At 45.7% G+C, this 22,915-nt stretch overlaps 1 protein-coding gene across 1 annotated transcript in view; it reads right to left on the reverse strand.

Annotated features, from left to right (window-relative positions):
• Positions 1-22,915, reverse strand: part of PKD1L1 (polycystin 1 like 1, transient receptor potential channel interacting) — a 358,247-nt gene that overhangs the window by 230,472 nt on the left and 104,860 nt on the right. Inside the window, exon 14 of the mRNA XM_077491844.1 lies at positions 5,124-5,244. Coding sequence (XP_077347970.1) covers positions 5,124-5,244 — 121 coding nt within the window. The remainder of the gene's footprint in view (positions 1-5,123; positions 5,245-22,915) is intronic.

Here is a 22,915-nt window from a genome sequence, read left to right on the forward strand (position 1 = left end):
TTAAAAAGTACAGGAACTCGTTGACTATTCAGCTGCTTAACGCGGCGAAGGCCTGTATCCCTCTGTGCTGGAGATCGGAGAACCCACCGGCTATGGCTCTATGGTTCTCTAAAGTGAATGAATTAAGAGATATGGCAGACCTCACAGCGACGCTTCATAATAGGGAGGAGGCCTTTCGTGAGACTTGGAGGCCTTGGAATCATTTCACCTACACTGAGGCTTACCTTCGGGTGGTAGCTTTAAATGACCGTTGAGAGAGGGTCTCTGTCGGCTGGCTTCGCTCCCCCCCCCCGCGGTCCGGTGGTACTCACGGTCCCTGTTTTGCTCTTTTCTGTTTGCCTTCCTCGCTTTCGCTCGCCTGGAGCCTTCTCTGTGTTTCTTCTACGTGGTCTGTCTCTCTGTTCTGATACCCCTTCCTTCTCCCTGGCTCCCCTTCCTCTCTGTTTCCCCCTGTAGTCTCTTCCTTCCGTACCCCCCTTTCCCCTTACCGTTTTGCTTTCTCAGCCTTTATTTTTCATGCTTAGATCCTGCCGGTTAGCCCTGGCGGACAGTAGTGGGTTGTGGGCTTCCCTGGGACTGACCGGTTTTCAACGAGTGTTTGTTCTGTCCGCCTGGGGCCCGGCTCATCGCCCATCTCCCTCCTTTTCCCTTTCTTTATAACACAAAAAATTTGTCCATCTCACTGTAATACATGGCCATGCGACGATTGCTGCTCACCTAGGTGGGATTGGTTTGCTAATTGATGTTGGAGGTCTGGAGAAGGACTCTAGCCCCCGGTCTGGGAATGTTTTTCTTGTTTCGTTTTAAGCCTGTGTTGGGGGTGGTCTCTATATATGTCCCACCTGAGTGATACTGTAAGCTCTATGTTTGAAATTCTGTATGTTTTATTATGATTTTCCATGTGCCTGTTATTTCTTCCGCATTAAATAAATAAAAGAATTACAAAAAAAAATGAGGTAGATCTAGCATGGCTAAAAGATGATTTAATGTGAAAAGACATGCATAGTAAATAAGCATAACAATCACATATTATTGATCAGATATTCATGAAAACAATCATAGCAACTTGGAGATGGCATAGTGAGCTACCGGACAATCGTCCATTATAAAGAATTCGCTGGAAAAGCAACATGGTGGGGTAACTTGGGAATGAATGAAATAAAACCATCTAAAAAGAAAATGGTGCATCAAAATTGGCTCGACGCATGTTTCATGGTTTCCTACCACATCATCAGGGGCAAGTGCATCAATGTATGTCAATTAAGTCTAGACCATGACAAACATGAAAACCGGTGGCTGCTAGAAATGTTCAACCCGGGAGCTGAGGAAGGGGTCTGTAGGAAAGCCGGGCGCACATCATGATCCCGAGAACAAAGGAAACAAGTGGTCAAAAAGAAAACCATTTGGACTCCCGTGCTAAAGCTGTGACAGAGAACCATGATCCACAGATCTGTACAGTATGCTGCTGAGGTGTACCAAGTTCTAAAGTTGGAAGGTATAAAATATATATATATATATTTTTTTTATTGAGAAGTAGATGAATCAGTCCATGATCTTGCAAGATAACAGACACTTGCCTCAATTCTTTGCACATTGTGGCTCTTTATCAGAGCTGAAAAGTGCCAATCAGGGTCGGACTGGCCTACCGGGATACAGGGAGATTTCCAGGTAGGCTGCCTGCCCCGGGGCCGCTTTTAGTTGCGGCTTTATTGGTGCTTTCTACTGCGAATCACAGCGCTGGCTGGCTCTGTGTTCGGCGGCCGCTCTGTAAAAACGTCCCCGACCCCCAGGCCAGCTCGTGTGATAGTAGATAGAATCAACGTTCTGCCTATCACACGAGCCAGTCTGGGGGGGCGGGGCCGTTTTACAGAGCGGCCGCCAAACACAGAGCCAGCCAGCGCTGTGATCAAGAGGAGGAGATGCACTGGGGGGAGTGGAGAGCACTGGGGGGGGGTGAACAGGGGGGTGAACAGGGGGGTGAAGAGAACGGGGGAAGAGCACTGGGGGGGTGAAGAGCACTGGGAGAGTGGATAGCACTGGGATGATGGCTAGAGAAGGATGGGGAGAACAGGTTGGGGGGGCAGAAAGAACAGGGGTGGAGAGAACTGTGGGGGGGGGGAGTTGGAGAGTGTGGTGGGGGAGAGCACTGGGGGGGGGGCAGGGAGCACAAGGTGAACTGGGGGGCAGTAAAAGAATTTGGATAGGAGGATCAGCAGGGGGGCTGCATATAGAGGAAATGATCTTTCTATATTCCTCCATGCAGTCGCTGAATGCTTGCAGGAGGGAGAGGGGGAGAATCAAGCAATCAGCGGCTGCATGGAGGAATATAGAAGGCTCATTTCCTCTATATTCAGCCCCCCCTGCTGATCCTCCTATCCAAATTTTTTTACTGCCCCCCCTGTTCACCTTGTGCTCCCTGCCCCCCCCCCCCCCCGTGCTCTCCCCCCCCACCACACTCTCCAACCCCCCCACAGTTCTCTCCACCCCTGTTCTTTCTGCCCCCCCAACCTGTTCTCCTCCTCCTTCTCTAGCCACCATCCCAGTGCTTTCCACTCTCCCAGTGCTCTTCACTCCCCCAGTGCTCTTCACCCCCCCAGTGCTCTTCACTCCCCTGTTCACCCCCCAGTACTCCCCCCCCTGGTCTGCCCTCCAGTGCTTTTGACTCCCCCCAGTGCTCTCCCCCCTGTTCTTCCTTCCTGTGCACTCCACTCCCCCCAGTGCTCTCCCCCCTGTTCTTCCTTCCTGTGCACTCCACTCCCCCCAGTGCTCTCCCCCCTGTTCTTCCCCCCCAGTGCTCTCCACCCCCCCAGTACTCTCCCCCCTGTGCTCTCCACCCCCCCCAATGCTCCCCCCAGAGCTCCCCACTCCCCCCAGTGCTCTCCCCCCCTCCAGTGCTCTCCCCCCTGTCCCCCCCAGTGCTCTCCACTTCCCTCAGTGCTCCCCCCGTGCTCTCCCTCCCTATTCTTCCCCCTCCATGCTCTCCAGTCCCCGCCAGTGCTCTCCCCCCTGTTCTTTTCCCCCCAGTACTCTCCCCTCTGTTTTTCCCCCCAGTGCTCTCCCCCCCGTGCTCTCCACTCCCCACCACTGCTCTCCACCCTGTTCTTTTCCCCCCAGTGCTCTCCCCCCCCACCAGTGCTCTTCCCCTTGTTCATTTCCCCTCAGTGTTCTCCCCCCTGTTCTTTTCCCCCCAGTGCTCTCCCCCCTGTTATTCCCCCCAGTGCTCTCCCCCCCACCCACCCCCGTGCTCTCCCCCCGCCCACCCCCGTGCTCTCCCCCCGCCCCCCCGTGCTCTCCACTCCTCACCACTGCTCTCCACCCTGTTCCTTTCCCCCCAGTGCTCTCCCCCCCACCAGTGCTCTTCCCCCTGTTCGTTTCCCCTCAGTGCTCTCCCCCCCGCCAGTGCTCTTCCCCCTGTTCTTTTCCCCCCAGTGCTCTCCCCCCGCCAGTGCTCTTCCCCTGTTCTTTTGCCCCCAGTGCTCTTTCCCCCGCCAGTGCTCTTCCCCTTGTTCTTTCCCCCCCAGTGCTCTCCCCCCCGCCAGTGCTCTTCCCCCTGTTCTTTCCCCCCCAGTGCTCTCCCCCCCGCCAGTGCTCTTCCCCCTGTTCTTTCCCCCCCAGTGCTCTCCCCCCCGTTCTTTCTCCCCCCAGTGCTCTCCAGCCCTCCATTCTCCCCACCCCCTGTTCTTTCTGGCCCCCTGGTGCTCTCAAGCTCCACCCATCGCTCTCCAGCCCCCCCCCCCCCAGTGTTCTCTACCCCCCCCCCCCCTCGGCGTGCTCTCCACTCCTGTTTTTTTTTGCTCCCCCGAGCACTCTCCACTCCCCCCTGCATTTTGCCCCCACCCATGTGCTCTCCAACCCTGCCAATTCTCTCCACCTCCCATAAAGCGCTCCAGTCCCCTGTGCTTTTCCCCCTGTTCCTTCTGGCCCCTACTGGTGCTCTCAAGCTCTCCCCCCTACTCTTTGTACCCCCCCAGTACTCTCCAGCCTCGTGCTCTCCACCCCTGTTTTTCTGCCCCCCCCAGTGCTCTTAGCCCCCTCAGTGCTCTCAGCCTACCATGCTCTCCACTCCTGTCCTTTTTGACCCCCCCCCAGTACTCTCAAGTCCCCCCCCAGCGCTCTCCGCTCCCCACCCCTGTGATCTCCACTACCCCTGCTCTTTGCCCCCAACCATGTGTTCTCCAACCCCGCCAGTACTCTCTGCTCCCCCTTCTCTCCAGCTCCCACCCAGTGCTCTCCACTTCCCCAGGACCAGAGGACAGGCTAGCTGGGGCCGGAAAATGGGGACAGCTGAAGGTGCAGGTGGCCAGGGACCACTTTATCTCACAGCAAACAGATCCTCTGGAAGGAGCACCGTCCCCATCTAAAACAAGAACAGACCCTGCTGGCCGTCATGGATATCCTGCTGGCATGCAAGGTACCATACCAAGCATCAACAACACACACTCACACAAACAGGGACTGCAGACTGGAACATGGGGCACAGGAGGGGCTGCATTCATGGGCACAGTGAGGCTGCATTCATGGGCACAGTGAGACTGCATTCACGGCACAGTAAAGCTGCATTTGATGGGCACAGTGAGGCTGCAATAATGGGCACGATGAGACTGCATTTGTGGGCACAGTGAGACTGCATTCATGGGCAGAGTAAAGCTGCATTTGGTGGGCACCCACCCCCCTTACCTTAGTGTATTCTTTCTGTGGAAGGTGCCCCACGTTCTGAGTTCCTGGGGTCCCCCTTGATTGTCCACTTACCACTTTTAACTGGAATTTGCATATATATATATATATATATATATATATATATATATATATATATATCCCTATGTGATTTCATATCTATATATAATACACTCTTCATCAAATGTGCTTTAAAATGTATGGTTTTCCCTTTCATGAACAATAATGACGTGATGCTGTTGGGCTGGTATAATAATGCTGTGGGGCTGGTTTTTATTCCCAGTCCGACCCTGGTGCCAATCTTAATAAACATTGTCCCCCCCAGAGCCGTTTAGATGCATTGAATAGCCGCAATGTGTTGAGGTATGCTAAATGACACCTTATTCAAGGTACATCTAAATCTATTTGCATCTTATCATTTCATAGTCTTTAATCAAAAAACAACTTGCCTTGATATCCACTATCTGGATCTCCTGATGGCAAATTAAAGTAGTATTGAATATCTCTTCCTTTATACAACATTTTCCTTGATAAATTCCCCACTTGGTAGCTGAATTCATAGGAAAGGTCCTGAAACAATAATTATAGGTACACGTACAATATGTATAAAAAACACAATTTTATTAAAGCAGAATTCCGACCAAAAATCACAAAATAAGAATGAATAGCCCACCAAAAAAAGAAAAGCTCAAAACCAGCTTTTGTTGTAATACCCACCTTCAATCCAGGGATTTCCTGATGGCCAGTATTGTTCACCTCACTTCCTATGAGCCCAGATTGTCCTGAAACCACCCCAACCTGGGCAGCACAGTGGTGTAGTGGGTAGCACTCTCACCTTGCAGAAAAAGGGTCGCTGGTTCAAATCCCAACCTTGACACTACCTTCCTGGAGTTTGCATGTGTTTCCTCTGGGTACTCTGGTTTCCTCCCACACTCCAAAGACATGCTGGTAGGTTAATTGGCTTATGTCTAAATTGGCCCTAGTATATGAATGTGAGTTAGGGACCTTGGATTGTACAATGTATATGTAAAGCGCTGCATAAAGCGCTATATGGGTACCTTAAATAAATAACCTATGACTGGACATTGATAGGAGAAACAGTACAGTGATGAGCCATCTCTGCGCTTGTATTTTCCTATTGGCATGAATTATTTCATGAACTGTCTCCTTGTACTGCTTCTTCACATCAAACTCCAGCCCTGCCATGCAGGGACAGCAAGTGACTGATGCCAGGTCAAATGCAGATACTTACATTACATTTATTTGTGTCTTATAGATCTGCCTAGAGTTCAGCTTTAAATATAGACAGCACAATATTCAAAGTACTGGTTAAATCACACTTTATTTCGTGGCTTACATACCAGCTTGATTTTACCAGTATAGTGGCACATTTATTTTATATTTTTGTATAAGATTAAATATATTTTTTATGTTTAGTTTGATGAAGAATCAGTTATACTTTGCAATTTCCTTTGACCATAACAGCTGAGGTTCTAACAGTTGTTTGCTTTGAGGACTGAGGCATAAATATGACAAAGGTACACATTTATTTAAAAGATTTAAATTTTCATCCACAAACAGCGATTTACTTAGAAATGCCAGGATGTATGGTGCAGAGACAGGGCTTGCACAACAACCTTTTTTTTTTAATTTCATAATCTTTATTCATTTTCATCATTGTTTTACATAATAGAAACAAGAGAAACATTCTCTATAACACGTATTACACTTTTTTCACCCTAACAGATACAGTAATTCTATGGGTCAGCATAAAACCTTTAGGAAGCGTTCCTATCCATAGTGTGTCAATAATTCTTCTGTCTGGCCCCCCTTTTCACTCACTACCCAGGTATTCTTCCTTCCCCTCTTTCCCTTCCACTCTCTCTACTCATCCTCCTCCTCTCCCATGCCTCACACTGGGTGGCCCATTCTATCCAACCAGGGTTTCCACATCTTTTTAAATTCTTTAAAATTTCCTCTCCTTATGTATATCACCCTCTCTTTCCATATTGTTTCCATAATTACTAACTGCCAGTCCGCTGCTGAGGGGACATTTTTTGCTTGCCACCTTTGTGCTAACAATTTTCTTGCCTGGAACAAGCACCTCAGTATTGCTTTATTTGTATATCGCGAACTTCCCTTTACTTCTCCCAGGCCCAGCACACATATCCTGGGATCCCCCTTGATCGCCACTCTAAATATTTCATTCAGAGTGGTAACAATCTCTGACCAGTAGCGGAACAATTTTGGGCATCGCCAGAACATGTGTGCCAGGTCTCCAGACTCTTGGCATCTAGGGCATTTATCATCTGCTCTGCATCCAAAGCTAAACAGTCTTTTTGGTGTATAATAAGCTCTGTGAAGCAGCATTAAATGTGACATCTTCTGGGCAGGCGAAACTGAAATTGAATATCCATCCTCCAGTATTTTCATCCACTGTACATCTGTAAGGATTCCAAATTCCTCCTCCCATTTCCTTCTGCATTTAAACCTTTCTGGACTCCCTATACTTCCTTCGCATATAGTTGGATATACATCCGCTATAAATCCTTTTGTCCTTACTGAAGCATTTAATCTGCCAAAAATAGGGGAGTTATTCCACACTGGGCCTTGCCTATTGAATTGTTTCTCTAGAGCATGTCTAATTTGAAGGTATTTATAAAATGATTGTTTTGGTATGTCAAACTCTGATCTTAAAGCACTAAATGTCTTTAATATTTTCCCTGTATATAACTGGGCCAGCTTATTTATCCCCTTTACTTCCCATTCTTTATATCCCCCTATTTCTTCCATTTCCTGCAAGTTCCGATTATCCCACAGAGGGGTATATTGAGTTAAGCCTCCCAGACCTTTAATCGCCTTAACTGCCTTCCACACTTTTACTACTAATTTTATTGTAGGAGTTTTTTTTTTTTTGGGAAATGAATTTGCCTCCAGAGCTTCTACCATATTCTTATGGGGTGTCTCTATTAACATTAGGGCCCTGTTATTTCCACCACCTATCTCCTCGCTCATTCCCAAGTGTTGTAGTTGAGCAGCTAAAAAGTAGCTTCTTGGGTGTGGAACTGCCATCCCTCCTTTTCTTGTTGGTGATTGCAAAGTTTGCAAAGCAATCCTTGATACTCCCCCTCTCCATATAAGCTCTCGAAATAATACCTCCATTTTCCTGAACCACGTTATATCTACCCATATCGGGGAGTTGTGTAACACATACAATAGCTGGGGCATCCATACCATTTTAATCAAATTACATCTCCCTGCAGTCGATAATGGAAGTCTTTTCCAAATTTCGATTTTGTTTTTAAATTTAGCTATTAATGGAACCATATTGTCACTTATATATTTATTAGGATCTCTTTGTATATGTATCCCCAGATATTTCATGCGCTCCACTACTTCCAGCTGCACACCTATCACTGGGCTTTGAGCCCTACTTTTATCCAATAACATTAAAGCTGATTTTTCCCAGTTTATATCCAGGCCTGAAAACCTCCCGAAATCCGTAATAAGTTTCATCCCTTGTCTGAGGGACTGCTCTGTGTCCCCCAGAAAGAGGAGAATATCGTCCGCATATAGCGCTATCCTCTCTTCCCTCATCCTCCTTTGAAAACCAACCATATTCATATTGGATCTAATTGCGATAGCTAGTGGTTCTATTGCCAGGGCGAAGATCAGGGGTGACAAAGGGCACCCCTGTCTTGTCCCCCTCTCTAATAAGATCCTATCTGAATATTCGTTATTAACCCTAATTCTAGCACTGGGGCCGTTGTACAGGGTTTTTACCCATGCAATAAAATTAGGGCCAAACCCAAATTCCCCCAGTACCCGCCAGATGTAACTCCATTCTAAGCTATCGAAGGCCTTGATTACGTCCAAAGCCATTATTGCCTTATTACCTTCGTTTTCAGTTGGTACCTGCATATTAAGGTATAATCTTCTTATGTTAGTACTTGTAGATCTGCCTGGGATAAAACCTGTTTGGTCGGGATGTATCAACCTGGATATAATTTTATTCAATCTAATGGCTAATACTTTGGCTAATATCTTAGCGTCCGCACATAGAAGGGAAATGGGTCGGTAAGACTGAGTTTCCAACGGGTCTTTTCCCTCCTTGTGCAAGACTATTATTGTTGCTTCAGTCATTGAGGTAGGCAATCTCCCCTCCTTTTTCGCCCAGTTAAATACTTTAAGGAGCTCTGGAAGCAATATTCTACCATAATATTTATAGGTTTCCGCAGGAAGACCATCTGGTCCTGGGGATTTCTTATTGGCCATTTCTGACACTGCGCATTGAATTTCCTCAATTGTTAATGGGGCTTCCATTATGTCACTCTCCTCCTTAGTTAGGGACGGTATTTTAATACTCGCAAAGAACCTATCCATATCCTCGCCCTCTCCCGACCCCTGTGAGGTATACAGTTTAGCGTAAAATCCCCTGAAGGTTTCTATAATCACTGATCTCTGTGCTGTGATTTCACCCTTCTCGGTCCTAATCACTGGGACGGTAGATGGCGAGGAGTTACTTCTTACAATCTGTGCCAACATCTTTCCAACTTTTTCCCCTTCCCCATACTCCACTTGTTTTTGGAACAATCTTTTATTCTCTATTTTCCTGGTGATCACTACCTTATGTTCCCGTTGTTTCTCTATCCATATTTTTTGTTTCTCTGGGGTGGGGTTTTCTATATATGCTCTCTCTGCGATTACTAAATCCCTTTTAACCCTATTCTCCCATTCATTAGATGTTTTCTTAACATTCGCTACCTGTTGAATAAGAATCCCCCTGAGGTAGGCCTTCAATGCGTCCCATATTACTCCTATTTCTGCAGACTCATTATTAAACTCCATAAACTCTGCTACTTTAAGTAGCACCTTATCGGGGTCCCCTATTAACTCAAACCATACAGGATTCATATTCCATACTCTTGGGGGTTTTATACCCCCTAAATTTACCGACACTGTCACTAACGAGTGATCCGACACCCCTCTGGGTTGATAAATTATTTCCTTTACTATTCGGCTTGCCTCCTCATTCCCAAGGACTAAGTCTATTCTTGAGAGTGAGGAGTATGAGCTTGAAAAACATGAGTATTGCAACTGATCCGGGTTACGCATTCTCCATATATCAAACAAGCCCCCCTCCAACAAAAATCGAGACAACCGGGTCTCAGCTTCTGTCTGCATATATATTCCTGATGGAAACCTATCCTGGCTTTTATTAATAACCTCATTAAAATCTCCCATTACTATAACTGGGATCCCTGATTTGTCCACTATAAATTCCATCAAACAATATAGAACTTCCAGTTTAAATGGAGGAGGAATATAAATATTTGCAAAAACATACTCCTGATCTTCAATTACACAATGTAAAAAAATAAACCGCCCTTCTTTATCTATATTGATCTGCCGACAGGAGAACGCCACCTCTCTCCTTACCAGCACGGCCACCCCCCTCGAATAGGAGGTGTGGACTGAGTGGTACTGAACTTGGAATTTCCTACTCTGACTTTTTAATTTGGTTTCTTCAGTTAGGTGAGTCTCCTGTAGGCAGATCAATCCCACATCACACCTTTCCAGGGTGTCAAACACTGCTGCTCTTTTTACAGAGGCTCCTAGCCCTCGGACATTCCAAGAGCCGATGTTCAAAACTCTAGACTGCATAACTCTAGGAAGTGCGGAGAAGGAAAAAAGAAGAGCAAAGAACCTTGAAACTCAACATTAAAATTAGAATTCCCCAACGTTGAGCAGAGATAATCCCTACATCTCCCCCTATAGTTCGTGACGAGGAAGAGGATGCAAGAAGGAGATATAAAAAAGAAAGTGAGACCCCACTCAATAAATACTCTAATAAATTTATACAATTGTTTATGCTTCATAGTGTCAACCCTTCTCAATCTTCCCTTGTGAAAGCGAAATCTAAACTTTACATCTATACATACAATTACCCTGTGTTTACTCTTCGCTTTTAACTTATCATCAATAACTGTGAAAATATTACCCTTTTCCTGTGTTTTATATGCTCCCATATTCCCTGAACCCTCCCCCCTCCCCCCTACATACCTATCCAGGTTACCCCTAGGGGCTTTTTCCGTGACTACTACTCTCCAACACACTCCCTCCTGCTCCCTCCACTCCCCTCCTTCTCTCATATTTCCGTTACCACCCCCCTCCCGATCCCCCCCCCACACCCACCTCATACTCAACAACCTCCCCTTTTGACCCTCCCATTTCTCATTCATAAATTCCTATTATACTATGTGCCTCTCACTACACCCTGACTTAAGTATATCATACAAAGAAAAATTTCCTTTTTTCTTTTTTTTTTTCCCCTCTTCCCCTTACTTCCTGTACAGTGCATCTAATACATCTCCTCTATGCAAATATCCCCCTCCCCCGGGGAGAGAGAAAGAGAAAAAAAAAAAAAAAAAAAAAAAATAGAAATAGGGAAAGCAAAAGAGGAAAGGAAAAAGGGGGATAAAGGGGAACCATACACATATATATATATAAAAAAAAAAAAAAACATCACTTCTTCAATAATTGATCTCCCTTCTCCTGCACCCAAGCTTCTACATTTGCCGGGGTGTCAAAAAATAAAGTCTCTCCCAATGCTACTACCCGTAACCTAGACGGGTAGAGCAAAGCATATGTAACGTCCAATTTCTGGAGTCTGCGCTTGATCTCTATAAATTCTGCTCTGCGCTTCTGCAGGTCTGGGGAAAAGTCAGAATAAAACGAAACTTTTGTGCCTCTATAAATAATACTCCCCATCTCCCTGGCCCTGCGAAGCAGAGCAACTTTATCTCGAAAATTCAAAAATTTCAGTAGCACGGATCTGGGCTGACCCCCCCGATGCAGAATTCTAAGCGGAACTCTATGTGCCCTTTCTATGGCAAAATGTTGGGAAAAGGTCTCTCTACCAAACACTTCAATTAACCATCTTTCCAAAAACTCCATTATATCAGAGCCTTCACACTTCTCCGGGAGGCCTACCAGTCTTATATTGTCCCTTCGGAGTCTGTTTTCCATTTCATCCAATTTCCCGTCATATTTACCCATTTGTGTTTTAAGATCTTTAACCTCTTGGTTTAGTGGGTACACCTCATCTTCAATCTGAGAAATTCTACCTTCTGCTGCTGTTATTCTGTCAACCGTTATCTGAAGTTCCTGCCGCATAAAGGACAGTTCTTCTTTAATACTTCTTGTTTGATCACATAACTCTAGCAGTGACTGTTTACAAATGTTAACAGCCCCCAAGACCTCCTTCAGCGTCGGTTCTTCTTCACCAAGTATTGAGGGCTCCTGCATGGGGTTTATCTCAGATCTTCCGGCTACACCCGTACTTTTGTTATTTGTATGTTTTGTACCCACTTGTGTCGACTGCCCTTGACTCTTTCTATCCATAGGAGGTTTCACTTGACTCCCCTGTCCCCCCTTAGTTGGCGTATTATCGGGAGTATGAGCATGAGCATATTTTTCCAGCTTGGCTGCTGCTGATATCCCGGCTGTTGTTGCACTGTACTGGGGGTCTTTTTCCTTATCTTTGTCCTTGGCCGATCTCAGTGATTGTGCCCCAACATTTTCCTGCCTAACATGCTCCTCCCCTCTCCTCCTAGCAGACATAATTCAAATCCGCAAGTGTCCCGCGGGGACTCCCCTTCCTCCTTTATCTTACACTTTACCTACTCTCTTTAAGGAAAAAAAAAAAAAAAAAAAAAAAAAAAAAAAAAGGGGGGGGGGGGTAATTTTTCCTGGGCCAAGGCAAGAAAAAAAAAAAAAAAAAACCGGGAATTTTCACAAATTTCAGCTACTCCGCAGCTGCTCCACTGTATTAAAAATGAGTCGGTTCCTTCCTTTTACTCCTCTTCATCCCCTTTTTCCAGCAGTTACGAAAGATAGCCGTCCTTAAATTTCCATTTATATATATTTCTTATTATTGCACTTTTCCCAGAGATACTGCAACGTCCACAGCAACCCCCCCTCTGCTTCTCCTTTAATTCGGTTCAGTTAAGCTCAAAAAGCAGTAGTAAGGGATCTGGTTGTAGCTGTGACATTCTATCTCGTCTCAGTACTGCGGCTCATCTCAAACGGATTATACAAGATCTCACCGGGAGCTGAGAGTCCTCTCCTCAGCCCTCTGCACGCTGTCAATGGAGGACTCGAGGGACCCCACCGCTCCGCCGTGCTCCACCGTGCGCCGCCTGCGCACGCACACGCCACCACTCTCACCAGGCGTTCAGCACCGGCCTCCGTTAGATTCCACCGGTCCACCGATCTTTAAAAAGGCTAGCAGGTTTTAGATCACAAACTTTGTGCTGTCCCAGCTTCAGTCAAAAAAAAAAAAAAAAAAAAAAAAAAAACCTTTAAGAAGGGGCAGTGACCCAACAGATCAGAAGGGTTCTGACAATAACAGCTACACTTGGGTTTGATATGTCCCGACAAAATACATACAAATAAGGTGAGCCAGCAACTCCTCCAGGAAACTAAAGAGAAAACAAAAAGCTCTGCTTCTTTAAATTGTTACTTAAGCCATCCGCTTAATTATCTCCCTGGAGATGCAATAGATACTTCTCTTCACTCCCCTCAGCTGTTTCTCAATACTTTATTTCTGCTTATTTCACCAGTCTTATTTTTCTAAACAGTGGCTGTGCAGCAAGCTTAACATATACCAAATACCTCTCAGCCTTAGTGTTGCTCCGGTCTTAGTCCGCAATCCAGCTACTTCACAGAGGGGGGTAGGAGAGGGGGATAGGAGACTGTCTCTTCTTTAATAGTGCACCTGCTGCCATCGGGTTATGAGTCCCACCGCAGGACGGAACAACCAGCATACAAAAAAGAGGAAGAATGTCCGTTCGGCGTGAGGTCCATAGCGATCGTAGGTCCCACCACTCGAAAACCGCCCTCCCAGCCACCGGAGGAGACGCCGCTCAGCGTGGAGGCATAGGGAGGTCAGCGAGAGAAGACGCTGTACAGCGTGGAGGCATAGGCGGGGGGGCCAGCGGGAAGAGACGCAGCTCAGTGTAGCTCAGTGAAGAGTCATGGGGAGGGGAGCGAGACGCCACTCACTCACACATGCTCATCCTCCTCGCACAGCATCCGGTCACACCCCATGATGGGCCTTTAGTGTTGCACAACAACCTTAAAGAAAATCTGGAACCAGACCAATAAAAACTCTCCCATAAGAGTGTATGTGCATTTAATGTATGTTATACATATTATTTACCTGTAAAAAATAAAGCACATTGCAAGTGAATTCAAAAATAATTTATGGAAAGGAAAAAACAATGCAAACAATTCAAATGCTTGTTTTTTTTCTGTGCTTTTACCTGCATTTTGGTTTGTGACAAAGTCTCTTTAAACTGGGAGGTTGATCAGAAGGAAAAAGATATTTCACTATAACTGTTTTGGTAGTGTACAAAGTAATAATGTATAGGAAAAGGAGTTGTTTACAGTTTAGAATAAATGTATTGACTTGCACTAATTATTTAGGAAATTTAGAGAAAATGACATGGAATTAAACTTTACATTTTAACTAGGATGAACTTATGTCACATAACTCTTATGCCCTGTACACGGTTGGAAATTCCGACAACAAAATCCTTTGGATTTTTTTGACAGATTTTGGCCCAAACTTGTCTTGCATACACATGGTCGCATGATGTTGTCAGAAAATCCGATCGTTCAAAATGAGGTGATGTAAACCACGTACGACAGGACTATAAAGAGGGCAGTAGCCAATAGCTTTCATCTCGTAATTTATTCTGAGAATGCGTGGCACTTTGTACTACACATGATCGGAATTTAAATGATCGGATTTTGTTGTTGGAAAATTTTAGATCTAGCTCTCAAACTTTGTGTGTCAGAAATTCAGACTGAAAAAGTCTGATGGAGCCCACACACGATCGGATTTTCTGACAACGCGATCCAATTGCAAATTTTTTGTCGGAAAGTCTGACCGTACGTACAGGGCAATAAAGTGCTTACACCTGGACAGCTCCATCATGAACATTTTGACCAGAGAAATATATATCAATGAAAAAATACACTTCAACCACACTAGTGAACGTGAAACTTATAGAATGAATGGGTAGCAGCCAACATTCACATGTGTTCCCATACCTACAATGACAATAGAAAGTAAAAATGCAGCACTACCTATAATTGCTGATAAGACCATCCAAAAGAATGGCGGCACCCTTATGGGATAATAGTATCAACCTGTGTGACTACGCCACAAATAAACACATAAATCAAAACATCAACAAAATAAGTTGTGCCTCAAACTAGTGATAGCATAATAGCAATAATGAGTAAAACACGGGGGTGTGGCTTGGCACGCGGCTGAGATGGCAGCTTAGAGAAGGAGCTCCGACGGTTCAGCAGCCTTCCAAATGTCTCTCTGCACAGTGCTCACAGAAGCCACACACCAGAATCCGCCGCTCATCAGCTGCTCACAGAGGGAGAAACATATCTGAAATCTTCAGAAACCAGGCTTCTTGATGGAGTAACATGCCTGGAGGCAAGATGGCACCACCACATGTGGAAGAGGACTTCAGCAAGGACTCCCAGTCATCTGCAGAGGAAAACGGTAGAGGATCCTCCTGTCCTGCCCTCCCCCTTACATATGCAGACATGTCTGGCTTTGCAGAGGACATTAAATCCTCGTTTTCAGTGACTATAACGGATCTTAAGTCCAACTTGTTAGTTCTCACAGAGAAGGCAATGGCAGAGGAAGCAGGGAAGCATAGAGAAAAGAGAATACACAGATTAGAAAAGGTGACCACCTCTCAATCCCTGCATTTCATTGAAATAAACAGACATCTGGAGGACTTGGACAACAGGGGAATAAGAAACAATATCAGGGTCAGGGGGATCCCAGAATCTGTTGAAAATGAGCAAATGACACTGGCTCTACAAAGAGTATTCAATAGCCTGCTGGAAAGGCCTGAAGACACAACAACTGAATAGTGTCTGGGCCCTAGCTTAGAGCTAGGGGCCCAGACACTACGCCACCACGTGACATCATCTGCTGCGTGCAAAACTTCTCATTAAAAGAGGATATCATGCAGAGGGACGGCAGGAATGAATAAATCATTTTTAACGGAGAGACGATTATGCTTTCCCAAGACCTCTCGCAGATAACCTTGAAAGATTGCAGAGCACTGCGACCACTCTTGGATAAACTGACAGAAAGACCTGAGATACTCATGGCGCTATTTTTGCCCTGCTAATAAACCATAATGGACAGCAACACATCCTTCGCTCACCAGAAGATCTTCTAGAGTTCTGCTACGCACTACAACTCTGATCGATCGATCTCCCGGATTGGTACCAGGAATTCCTCCTCCTACCCTTGGAACAGAGTACTCCGAGATCTCCTGTTACTTCCTCAGAAAAAGGAGTTCTCTACTTATTTAGAACTCTACCGATAAAAATACCCTAAAGCTTCTTTAAAGCAATCTCCTCGATCCAACTGAAATTCATCAGGGCTCACAAAACTCCCAGAAAGAAATTTAGTCTGCTAGCCAAATCCAAGGTAAGAGGAGAGATGGGCATACCAGATTTCTGGAAATACTATTTCGCCTCCCACATCACTAGAATTATCAATTGGCATTGCCATCGAAGTCTCAAAGACTGGATCTCCTTAGAAAACTGAGTCCCATCCCCCTAGAATTTTCACCCTGGATCCCCTGGTCAAGTTCCCCCCCGTCTCTGAAAACGCACTCTTTAGTAGGCACCACGCTAGCAATCTTTCATCGACTGGTCAAACAGACATATCTACCCCACCGAGTCGCCTTACACCCTTACAGAATAACCCCGATTTCCAGCCTGGGATTGGGAACCATTCCCTACACCATTTAAACTCAACCAAGATCCTCCTAACTATGAATTGCTTCTGCAACAATCTGTTCAAAGACCTCAGAGAGCTCAAGGCAGACAACAATACCCCTGACTTGCCAGTGTGAACCTATTTTCAGGTTCACAGCCATCTCAACCAACCCTCCTTAAAGGCAGCTTTAGTAGACAACCAACTGAACTTGATTCGTGTGCCTAGAGAGTGAATTTCTCAGAAAGGCTGCCTCTCTCATATATGTTGATTCGGGATCGCTGTGGACCATGCAATGATAGATTCAGAGAGAGCTGGTTGAAGGCACCGGATATGCCAATTTCAGACAAGTAATGGCAAAGGGAATGTATATTCACCCACAAATGTTCTCTCAGTACTAGAACACAGGAAACAGCTTTATAAGATATTCACCCATTGGTACGTCACACCAGTGAAACTCCACTTTTGTTTCCCACAAAGTTCCTGACACCTGCTGGCATTGCCAAGAGGACAAAGGCACCCTATTCCACATTTGGTGACAATGCCCTTTAAAGCGGAGGTCCAGCCTAAAGTGGACCTTCCGCTCATTGGAATCCTCCCCCCCTCCGGCGCCACAATTGGCACCTTTCAGGGGGGAGGGGGGTGCAGGTACCTGTACAGTACAGGTATCTGCACCCACTTCCGGCGTAGATTCTGCAGAAGGTACGCCCCTTTCCGCAGAATCTACGCCCCTTTCCGAAAGTCCCCCGCTGCCTGCTGGGAAACACACGGATCCCAGAGACAGCGGGGACCATCCTTATTGCGCAGCGCGACCCGCGCATGCGCAGTAGGGAACCGGGAAATGAAGCCGAAAGGCTCCACTTCCTGATTTCCATACCCAAGATGGCGGCGGCAGCACCCGAGAGACGATCGAGAGATCGGCTTTGGGTGCCGTCATCGCGGGCGCGCTGGGCGGGTAAGTGCCATTATTTTAAAAGTCAGCAGCTGCAGTATTTGTAGCTGCTGGCTTTTAAAAAAAAAAAAAAAACGGCAGAACTCCCGGCGGACTCCCGCATTAATATCAACATTTTGGGCCAAGTTCAAGGAGATATATCTGGTCACGGGGACAAAGTTCAAACTTGATGCAGCATGTTGTCTGCTCCATATCACAAGTGTCTCATTTCAGAGATATAAAAACTCACTATCCAAACATCTACTGAACGCAGCTTAATCACTCATACCGCTTTTCTGGAAATCTTCCCGAGTCCCAACCATCCAGGAATGGCTGCATAGGATAGCTGATACCTGTGATATGGAGGAGACCATTGCTCAGTCAACTGATAACACTGAACGATTAAAAAAAAAAAATGGTCCCCTTGGTTCTTAACTATTCTCAGGCATTTGAGAACCTGAAAGCAGTGCATTAGGATTAAGGAGGGTCTACACCTTCCTAGGCTGCTTTGGACAAGAACTAATCTTCTATTCCATAAACGATAATTACTGTCATTTCAACATGACTTTGTTGCTATGAGCGTTTTGATGATGAAAATACATAGAACGGACACACAGTTAACAAGGGTATACTCTTACATGGTACGATCTATAATGGAACATAAGCTTCCCCACATCTTACCCCCACTCTATCCTCTACCTCCCTTTCCTTTCTCACTTTTAACTGATTATTACCTTAATTCCTCAAAGGACTCTCTATTCTAAATCCCTATCTTATATCTTGAGTACTTCTCAACAGAAGGAATACACACAAACTGGCTCTAACCTCTGATTACCAGAATATGTCCAATCACTACTTACCGTATAGGAGGTACATGTTATTTTGTGTATTACTTTACTGTTAATTTGTTGTTTGCTAAATTAGAGCTGTGACTCCATACACAAACTTTTATTTTCTTCAATAAACTTGGATTTAAAAAAAATTAAAATAATGACTGAAACACAAAAGATGCTTATGTGCATATAAAATGACAGCCAATATATAATCTTCCCACACATTAAATATACAGTCCTGACACTTTTTATGTTATAGTAACAGTCATTGTATATAGTTAATTTTCTTTCAGTTCAGTTCTCCTTGTGAAATGTGTTCTCTTGATCCATGCAATAGTGAATACATGACTGATAATCCACCAAGTGAATCCTCCACCTCATGTATTAGCAGTTTACCTCCATGTGTGGACCTATCTGTATGTAGGTTAAAAGTGCATTTTCCCTAAATTTGGACCACCATTAATATTAAGCATCTTTCTTCCTGGCATACACCTTTTAAGTGTTTGGTAAGTATTTGAATAATACTGAATAGTTAATTCTCTTCCTTGATCCACCACTTCCAATAAGGGATTTACTCAAAGAAACAAGAATGTACCTTCATTGTGCAGATTGTTATAAAAACATAAGTAAAATACAAAAACCTTATACACTCACATTTATATCTAAAATAATACGCAATAGTGAATGTATAACTTACATACACTGCGTAACTCCTCCACCATATATACTGACAGATTCCCTTCATACAGACACTTATATATGGATAGGTCAAGAGCGCTTTTTCCCCCTTTAAATTGGGAACTGTAATATCAGTGGTTGCCTCTCCTCCTGTTGTGCACGTTTAAATACTAGGTAAACAGAGGCAGCTCTCTAATTAGGTGGTCACCAAAGGCCTCGCGCTCATAGGGGTCTCGCAGCTGCCTAATTTGCCTCTGAGGCTGGCCCACAGAGCACCCACTGGCTCTTGTCACGTTTGTAAAGACACCACTGCACGTGGGTATGGATTATCCTCCCCTCTCTCGGCTCTTTCTGGTGCTCCCCGCTGTCCTCCAGTGCTGTCTGCAAAACTCTTACAGGGGAGGAGGTGGAGCTGCAGCTGACAAGTGCTGAGTTGGGAGTGAAAGCCGATGGAGTGATGAGCTTATTGCAGAGATCGCTGATCACAAGGGGGGGATACAAGCAGCGCAAGTCCATTCTGCAGGGTGGCAAGTTGGCGGGGTTTTGCAATTTTTCAGGAGATATTTCAGTGTAGCAACTTGAAGAAGAGTGTTGAGATGCGGGGGGGGGTGAGCGCAATGTCTGCAGAGAGGTGCGAGGCCAGTTCTTGTGCTGTGTGTGTGCAGCTAGCTTCACTTTCTCAGTGCATACTAGTAGTCTCTTTAGTGCTGGAGCAATACATTAGGGCTTGTTCACATCATATACAGTATCTCACAAAATTGAGTACACCCCTCACATTTTTGTAAATATTTTATTCTATCTTTTCATGTGACAACACTGAAGAAATTACACTTTGCTACAATGTAAAGTAGTGAGTGTACAGCTTGTATAACAGTGTAAATTTGCTTTCCCCTCAAAATAACTAAACACACAGCCATTAATGTCTAAACCGCTGGCAACAAAAGTGAGTGCACACCTAAGTGAAAATGCCCAAATTGGGCCCAATTAGCTATTTTCCCTCCTCAGTGTCATGTGACTCGTTAGCCCTTGAGCACACGATCGGAGATTCCGACGGAATTTGTCCGATCGGAGCGTTTTGTCAGATATTCCGACTGTGTGTGGTCTGCATCGGACTGTTTCCGTCGGATCAAATTTTCCAACTTGCCGGAAATATTTTCTGACAAAATGCTCCGATCGGACATACTCCGATCATGTGTAGAGAATTCCGATCGGACAAAGTGCCACGCATGCTCAGATCAAATTCCCTACATCAAAGCTATTGGCTACTAGCCTGAACATAGTCCCGTCGTAACGAAATAACGTCATCACGTTAAGTACGATCGGATTTTCCGACAACTTAGTCCGACCGTTTGTATGCAACAGTTTCGGACAAGATCCGTTGGACAAAATCCGACGGACAGAATCCGACGGATTTGGTTGTCGGAATCTCCGACCGTGTGTACAAGGGCTTAGTGTTACAAGGTCTCAGGTGTGAATAAGGAGCAGGTGTGTTAAATTTGGTATTATCGCTCTTACTCTCTCATACTGGTCACTGGAAGTTCAACATGGCACCTCATTGCAAATAACTCTCTGAGGATCTGAAAAATATAAATTTTTGCTCTACATAAAGATGGTCTAGGCTATAAGAAGATTGTCAAGACCCTGAAACTGAGCTGCAGCATGGTGGCCAAGACCATACAGTGGTTTAACAGCACAGGTTTCACTCAGAACAGGCCTCGCCATAGTTGACCAAAGTGCACATGCTCAGCATCATATCCAGAGGTTGTCTTTGGGAAATAGACATACGAGTGCTGCCAGCATAGCTGCAGAGGCTGAAGGGGTGGGGTGGGGGGGTCAGTCTGTCAGTGCTCAGACCATACGTTGCACACTGCATCAAATTGGTTTGCATGGATGACATCCCAGAAGAAAGCCTCTTCTAAAGCTGATGTACAAGAAAGTCCGCAAATAGTTTGCCGAAGACAAGCAGACTTAGGACTTGGATTACTGGAACCATGTCCTATGGTTTGATGAGACCAAGATAAACTTATTTGGTTCAAATGGTGTCAAGCGTGGGTGGAGGCAACCCGGTGAGGAGTACAAAGACAAGTGTGTCTTGTCTACAGTCAAGCATGGTGGTGGGAGTGTCATGGTCTGGGGCTGCATGAGTGCTGCTGGCACTGGGGAGCTAAAGTTCATTGAGGGAACCCTGAATGCCAACTGTGTACTGTGACATACTGAAGCAGAGCATGATCCCCTCCCTTCAAAGACTGGGCCACAGGGCAGTATTCCAACATGATAACGACCCCAAACACACCTCCAAGTCGACCATTGCCTTGCTAAAGAAGGTCAGGGTAAAGGTGATGGACTAGCCAAGCATGTCTCCAGACCTAAAACCTATTGAGCATCTGTGAGGCATCCTCAAACGGAAGGTGTTGGAGAGCAAGGTCTCCAACTTCCACCAGCTCTGTGATGTTGTCATGGAGGAGTGGAAGAGGACTCCAGTGGCAACCTGTGAAGCTCTAGTGAACTCCATGCCCAAGTGGGTTAAGGCAGTGCTGGAAAATAATGGTGGCCACACAAAATATTGACACTTTGGGCCCAATTTGGACATTTTTACTTAGGTGTGTACTCACTTTTGTTGCCAGTGGTTTAGACATTAATGGCTGTGCGTTGAGTTATTTTTAGGGAACAGAAATTTACACGGTTATACAAGCTGTACACTCACTACTTTACATTGTAGCAAAGTGTCATTTTTTCAGTGTTGTCACATGAAAAGAAATAATAAAATATTTACAAAAATGTGAGGGGTGTACTCACTTTTGTGAGATACTGTACTTTCAACCCATCTGCACCCCCCTGCTGCACATGCCACCCACCCCCATTCACTTCTTTCCCCCCGCTCCTGCAGATGCCACACACCCCCATTCACACTGTGCCCCCCTCGTCCACATGCCACCCAACCCCAATCACTCTGTGCCCCCCCGCACATGTCACCCACCCCATTCATTCCGTGTCCCCCTCCTGAAGATGCCACCCACCCCCATTGACTCCGTAACCCCCATGCTGCAGATGCCACCCACCCCTTTTTACTTTGTGCCCCCTCCTGCACATGCCACCCACCTCCATTCATTCCGTGCTCCCCCTCCTACACATACTACCGACTGCCATACACTCCGTGCCCCCTCCTACACATACCACCCACCCCTATTCACTCTGTGCCCCCCTCCTGCACATACCACCCACTGCCATACACTTCGTGCCCCCCTCCTGCACATACCACCCACTGCCATACACTCTGTGCCCCCTCCAGCACATACCACCCACCCCTATTCACTCCGTACCCACCTCCTGCACATACCACCCACTGCCATACACTCCGTGCCCCCCTCCTGCACATGCCATATACTCCATGCCCACCTCCTGCACATACCACCCACCACCATACACCCTGTGTCCCCCTCCTGCACATTCCATCCACTCCGTGCCCCTCTCCTGCATATTACACCCACCACCATACACTTCATGCCCCTCTCCTGCACATACTACCCACCCACATTCACTCTACACTGTACATATCCTATTTAACATTTACCACATTCTGCACCATGTAAGTCACCTCAGACCCTATTTAACCACATCCCCTTTAAGCAGCTCTCACACACCGGCCTACTAATTTGTACTCACTTTTGTAGGATACTGTATGTATGTATGTGTATATATATATATATATATATATATATATATATATATATAAAAGATGCAAGTCACAGGCAGCAAGGCTTGATAAGTATACCATTCTTATGGACCTTTGACTTTTGCTTATGAACTTGTCTGCAAAGAACTGTGTATATATTCTAAAAACTTGATGACTGATCTGGAACATAGGGACAGGCCACCTATCATTGTTTCCTGCTACTAACTGGATTAAGTTTTACAGTGCGAGGGAAGTTTTTCAGGAACCTGTTAACATAAATGACATTTACATATAACCCC

The sequence above is a fragment of the Lithobates pipiens genome, unplaced genomic scaffold, assembly GCF_037356315.1.
Source record: "Lithobates pipiens isolate NorthernLeopardFrog02 unplaced genomic scaffold, aLitPip1_a1.2 Scaffold_19, whole genome shotgun sequence".
NCBI lineage: Eukaryota > Metazoa > Chordata > Amphibia > Anura > Ranidae > Lithobates > Lithobates pipiens.